This window comes from Natrix helvetica (assembly GCF_964273705.1).
Source record: "Natrix helvetica genome assembly, chromosome: 3".
Classification (NCBI taxonomy): Eukaryota; Metazoa; Chordata; class Lepidosauria; order Squamata; family Natricidae; genus Natrix; species Natrix helvetica.
The window spans coordinates 36,846,719-36,852,740 of record NC_138549.1 but is presented as its reverse complement, the minus strand read 5'-3'; the positions used below and the strand labels follow the sequence as shown (position 1 = coordinate 36,852,740).

The 6,022-nt window shown below is 36.4% G+C and overlaps 1 protein-coding gene across 2 annotated transcripts in view; it reads right to left on the bottom strand.

Annotated features, from left to right (window-relative positions):
- Nucleotides 1-1,988: 1,988 nt before the first annotated feature.
- The window catches only part of CRACDL (CRACD like), a 51,040-nt gene continuing 47,006 nt past the window's right edge, over nucleotides 1,989-6,022 (bottom strand). For both annotated transcript variants that reach the window (XM_081946776.1, XM_081946777.1), the window contains 2 exons: nucleotides 4,825-4,972; nucleotides 1,989-3,413 (listed from right to left, as the gene is read on the bottom strand). In XM_081946776.1, the coding sequence (XP_081802902.1) occupies nucleotides 3,274-3,413; nucleotides 4,825-4,972 (288 nt within the window). In that variant the 3' untranslated portion in view covers nucleotides 1,989-3,273. The remainder of the gene's footprint in view (nucleotides 3,414-4,824; nucleotides 4,973-6,022) is intronic.

The window sequence follows — 6,022 nt, the reverse complement described above, 5'->3', positions numbered from 1 at the left end:
ACATCTCCTGGTGAGCAACATCAAGTTGGCCACTCCCACCCAGTCACATGACTGCAAAGCCATTCCCACAATCGAGGCCACACCCACAGAATAGGTTCTAAAAAAATTGAAACCCACCACTGGGCTAACTGTTCTGAAAAGTCATTCAGAAATTCCCTCTCTCACATTTTTAATAACTCAGTTGTTTTACTTAATATATTTATGTGCTAACTTTACATAGTTCAAATAATTCCATCAATGAAAGATAGTAAACATGATATATGTACTAAACATGTAGCAAATCTAACCACAATGATTAGTTTAACTAAATACTTTTAGAAAAGCATACTAAAATAAAGAAGCAGCTTGCAACCTTCATCACCCGAGCATAAACTAATGTACTAACTTTTAACATGCTTTTAAAATTACAAATAAAAAACTTTTTCTTCCCATACATAGCCTATGTTTATAGTTCTTGTTCAGCAAAAAGTCCATTAAGGGTTACTATAAATATTAAACAAAAAGCTTATCCCCGATTAAATAGTTCAACCCTTCTTTCAGCTTTTCACAATCTTAAACTTTAAATAATTCCAACAGCATTGCAGAATTTGATCTTTCATCGATCTTTGCATTTAGGAGGAATTTTTCATCAGGTTACTTTGTAAAACACTTAAAGAGGCATCATCAAAGATTTCTTGTTGCAGCTGTTCCATATCCTGATGCCTTTCCTGATTTGTCTTTGATGTTCTGATTTCATTGATCTCAATTTGTTGTTTTTCTTGCTTTCAAAATGTATATCTATATGAGGCAAAAGTTTTAAAATGTTTTCTCATCGTTTTCTAAGAATGTATCCATTGAAATCTGTATTCTTTGAGATTTTAGTTATTAAAAGTTCAGTTATCAAAAAAAATCTTTAAGATATGAAATGATTATAGCTAGCTTGGCTAATTTAACATTTTTCTGCCTGCTCTTTTAGTTCTTTCTAGTGTCCATTTGCAACCTTCATCAGGCCTCAACTGTTAATATGGGCAGGTTTAGTTCCATTTCAGTTGTTTCCCATGAGTGGATTATTTAATGGTATATTGTTTTTCATAACTTACAGTAAAAATAACTGATATTTCAAATCTCTCTGGTCTCCCAGTCCATTTACAACTTTCTTAAATCAAATCATTTTTTTTGTCAACTAGATGTTTTTCTCTTCATCCTAGCCTTTTCCCACAGGTGCAGGATCAACAAATATTATTTCATTCAATCAAATGCAGTAACCAGGTCCACTTGGATAATGTTCATGTGCACATTAATTTGTCCTGCCACTATTTTTTTTTATTTTTGCAATTTGAAAATACAAAGAAAACCATTTTTTTGCCAATTGTATATTATTATATCTTAACTCTTAAACATATCTTAAATCCAAAGAAGGAGGTAAAATTCACCAGGTGTTAAAATAAGCTCCCCATTTTGAAGGTCTCTATTATCCCCAAAATAGTTAAATTGAGCATTTCCAAATATGTCTAAAAATGAATTTGCCTGGCTTATTATCCTTGTTAAAGGTTCCACTTCTACTGAAAACAAAGTTGTCATCTCCCTTGGCTTCTGGTCCTCAGACCAGCAGGTGAGTGCTCTTTTATGATCTCCTCATGAAGAGCTGCCATTCAGAGCCCCTGTTGGAGATCTTCCATCTTTCTTTTTCTCTGGAGACTTTCTACTCCCTATCTTTCATTCTACACAGCTGTTGTCATTACTGCTAATTCACAAAGATGTCTTCAGTCAATCATGGCTCACAGTAGAATCTGAAAATTGCGCTGGGTTTTGACTTCTGCCTGTTCCTGCTGAAAGCAAAATTACCCCGGGAAGCTTTCTTTCCCAGAGACTCTGTTTTGATTTACATTCCTTTCTTTGTCTCTCAGTTATCTATTCAGCCTTGGGTAAATTACTATTCTCACCTAGCAACTATGTTATGAGTCTGAAACCTGAAACAAGACAACAATCAACGTTGTTCACACACGGTATTTTGGACTTAAAAATTTATTACAGTTCTCTACACAATATTAAAACAAATTCAGATGTTAAAAATTTAGGCTATAATTCCAAATGCAACTACTGGGAAGTAAGTCACAAAGAATTTTAACATGAGAAATTATCATGTTATAGGGATGAAAGCTGGAATAAGAAAGATAGCATTACTTGTATGCAATGCAAAAATGGGAATGGTTAATATAATACATAATAAAATAAAGCTTTGAGTCCAAAAGTGATCTAACACTTTTCACTATGCATGGATATCTCAATATATAGTACCTTAAATTGCTTGAAAGGCAAGAAGAGTCAAACAATAGCCCAACTGTTTATAATTTTCATTCAATAGCATTTCTATAATATAAGCAAAGATTAGTTGATTTATATAAAATAGTGTCTCCCACTCCCAACTCCAGGCAGTGGTTCATGACAATGCCATGATTTATGTTGTCAGAAGCTACAGAGAGACCTAGCAGGACCAGAGCATTGCACTACGCTTATTTGGGTCACACAAGGAGTATCAGTGTGGTTTCAAAACATATCCAGGTCTGAAATCCAACTGAAAAAAAAAGACTCAGATAAGCCACTTCTTCTAGGGTTTCCCATAGGATTCACCACCTTCTTCAGAACCTGCCCTAAATAGAGAAAATTGGAAACAGGAGAATAATCATCTAATATTGCTAGTACAAATAATGGGTTAGGGTTATAAGTGTACTATGTTTTCATCTATTAGGAAAGGTAGGGATCTAAACCATAAGTATCTTAGCTAATCTCCAACTCCATCTTAAGAAACAATTATTAAAATCTGTTTCTTTCATTTTCATTTGATTGATTGCATTAAAATGTTTTCCCATATATCTGAAATTATATTCTTCTAGTTTGATGCAATTGTATATCTCAGAAAAGACATTTTGATTGGACAATTATTCTCACTGTATTAAAGGAACAGTTACCTAATTTTAATTAATCTTCTAACAATATTCATGGCATAACTTTTTATGGGTGAAAAAAATGAAAGGAAACACAGTAAGCAATATTTTTCATCTCAATAAATTCTTGCCAAAGCTAAATTGCTTGCAGACATTTTCAAGAATAGTCCTATAGTACTGTCTAAATGTTGTGACTCTTCTGAAACTCTTGCATTGTGGCCTCTTTGGTGCACTATAGGTTTATTATCCTTATCAGTTGAATCAGTTATCAACATTTTTGTTTTACTAAAACATTTGAACCACCGCTGAGTGCTGATGTGGATGCGTAAAACAGTCCAAAATTATTTATCTACTTTATCCTCTGTGGCTTGTCACTCCATGCTTGAGATTTCTTTTTGGCAAGTTCCATCCATGAGGGTTGATCTGGAGAATGACCAACCTTCTTAATTGGCTTTACATCTTCTTTTTCAATTGGCAATGATGGTTGAGCTGCATATGGGGGTAAAAAAGTTTCTGTTACAGTATTTCTCAATCCTGCAATTAATATTTGAAAATAAATATCTGTAAATATGTGGAACATTCATTTAAATAACACCTATTTAATATTTCTACCAAAATATTAATTCCAATCATTTATTGAACATTGTCTTTTTGTACTTCATGCTATATCGTAGCTTTTGTCACAGGTGTTCTTAAATAGACATCTGAGCACAAGGTTCTTAAATAGACATCTGAGTACTAAAATCTCTAAAAGGATAGCAAGCTGATGGTTGATGATACAGAAAAAGCAGGAGCTGGGGGAGCAAACTCACTCTGGCCAATGAATGTAGGGAGATGTAGCAGACTATCTGAAAGATCTTGTGGACTATCAGGGATCTACAGAACCTAGTCTGAGAATTTTTTTTTCTAGAAACTTAATGTTCAGCAGTATTTGCTAACCCTATGAGATTCTACTAGGCAAGGCTGGGTAAGAATTCTGTGAAAATAAACTTATGAATACGATTTTTACATTGTCTACAAAAGTATTCTAGAACTAAATATCAGGTTCATCCAATCCCATGCGGTATTTTTAGGGAATTAATATTTTCTAAACACAATAAAGAAAATAAATCTGTATAAAAAGAATCTGCTACATAGGCCGCAGAAACAAAACCTAGATTCTTTTACCCCTTCAGCAAGTGAACACTGGGTCTCCAGTTCATCTGGATTTGACAAGATTCCATGTATAACTGCATATACATTCATAGAAAGCACCTTTATACTCTTGATTATGTGTTTAAACATGTATATGAACAATGTCTTAATGGCCTGTGACTTAGGCACAAAATAACATACCTATAAATAGCAAATGAAAAATACTTTAGTAATAGTGAATGGGTCTACATATTATGTTAAGGCATGTTTTGTTTAACCACAATTGGTCAAATTGATACTGCATGCCAAGCGAAAGCCAAAATCTACTATGACTTAGTACAATGTGGGAATCCTGCATACTGTGGAACAATAACCAATAATCGCATGTGCAGCCGGTCCCCGCCATTTTTTGGGGGGGGAACATGCCCCACATGCCCCGCATACACCTGCCATCCACACCGAACAGCCTCATGGAGGCCCCTCCCGCAAGCCCTAGCTACTGCGCCCCTTCTCTTAGGGGCGGCCGCAAAAAAAGCGGCAGGCCCAACGACACTAGGACTGGCAAGAGTGTGCCGGAAAGAGAGACAGAACTTCTGGCCCTCTCTGGAACAGCTGATCTGTGGGCTGCGTGCCAAGATTAAGGGGCCTCCTGCACCTCAAAAATAATAAGACCTCCCCGAAAGTAAGACCAAGCGCTTATTTTGGAGGTCAAAATTATTTTCGGGGAAACACGGTAGTAATTCAGTATTTTGGCTTTTTTTTGTACCAGGATTCTGATGGGATGACAAGCTATTTCTTGGTGAAGAGTCTTGCATTTCTAGCTTCGTCTCTTTCTTTGTTTCTCCAGCAGAAGCTGTGAATGGGGAAGATGACACTGTGTTCTGAGGCAAATCTGAGTGTTGCCTTACTGCTTCCTAAATAAAAGTATAAAGGGACAATTAGTAATGTTTTACATAATTAATTTGGAAAGAGAATATGAGCGGACTTAACAAACAGCACATAGGTAAACAGCAGAGGTAAATCTCCTGCTCATCTTTGAACTTATCCTGTTACATATTACAGTTGCTGCACTCTTCACACATAATGGACTATGGAATTTATTATCGTAAGACTTGATAATTGAAATTTAATCCATGGACAAAGATCTATCAACAGCTATTATAACCCTGCTTGATCAGGTAAAAGGAGTTGCTTACTCCTTTCCAAATTTATTATTTGGAGCCTTTTCAGTCAAGTTTCATACCTGATTATATTGCTGAAATGACATTGATTACCCTTATTGGTGTATAATAAGTGTTAAATATTAGGGATGGGTTGCTGTCACTTTTACTACTGGTTCGCAACCTGCACGCACCAGACACGTGCTGGGCATATGTGCACTTTCAATGTAAATTGTTCTTTGTGCGGGTGCAGAGCAATTTACAGTGAACTCTGTATGCATGGCGGCCCAGCGACAGTGAGGGAACCGGTTCGAGGGCGTGGCAGGCCTGAGTCGCTGCCAGTTCTGCGGCCCAGGCCTGAATTCCGCTACCAGTTCGGCCGAACTGGGCCAAACCTGGAGCAACCCACCTCTGATGGGACGGTCATTGAAGAGCATTTGAAAGATGCAACTACTTTGGCAGCAAAGATAGTCTTGGGCATCTCACGATATGCTCATATATTACTAGGACTCTGTGAAGTGCACTTGTTCTTGATGAATTTCAGGATACTGACTATCTCCTATAAAATCCTGCTGGGACTTTATTTGTGGGACTGTTTTTCCCCAATTGTTTTGTTTCACCTCATTAGGTAGGATGCTTTGGGTCTTTAATGTTAAGTAGTCCTGTCAGAACTCAGGACATCTATCTTGTCTTTTGTAGCATCTATCCTGTGGAACAATAATAATATCCCCTCTCCTTACAAAGATCTGGAGAGCTCTCAACTTGTAGTTTTCCATAAAGTGTAAAAGATCTGGCTTTTCCCTC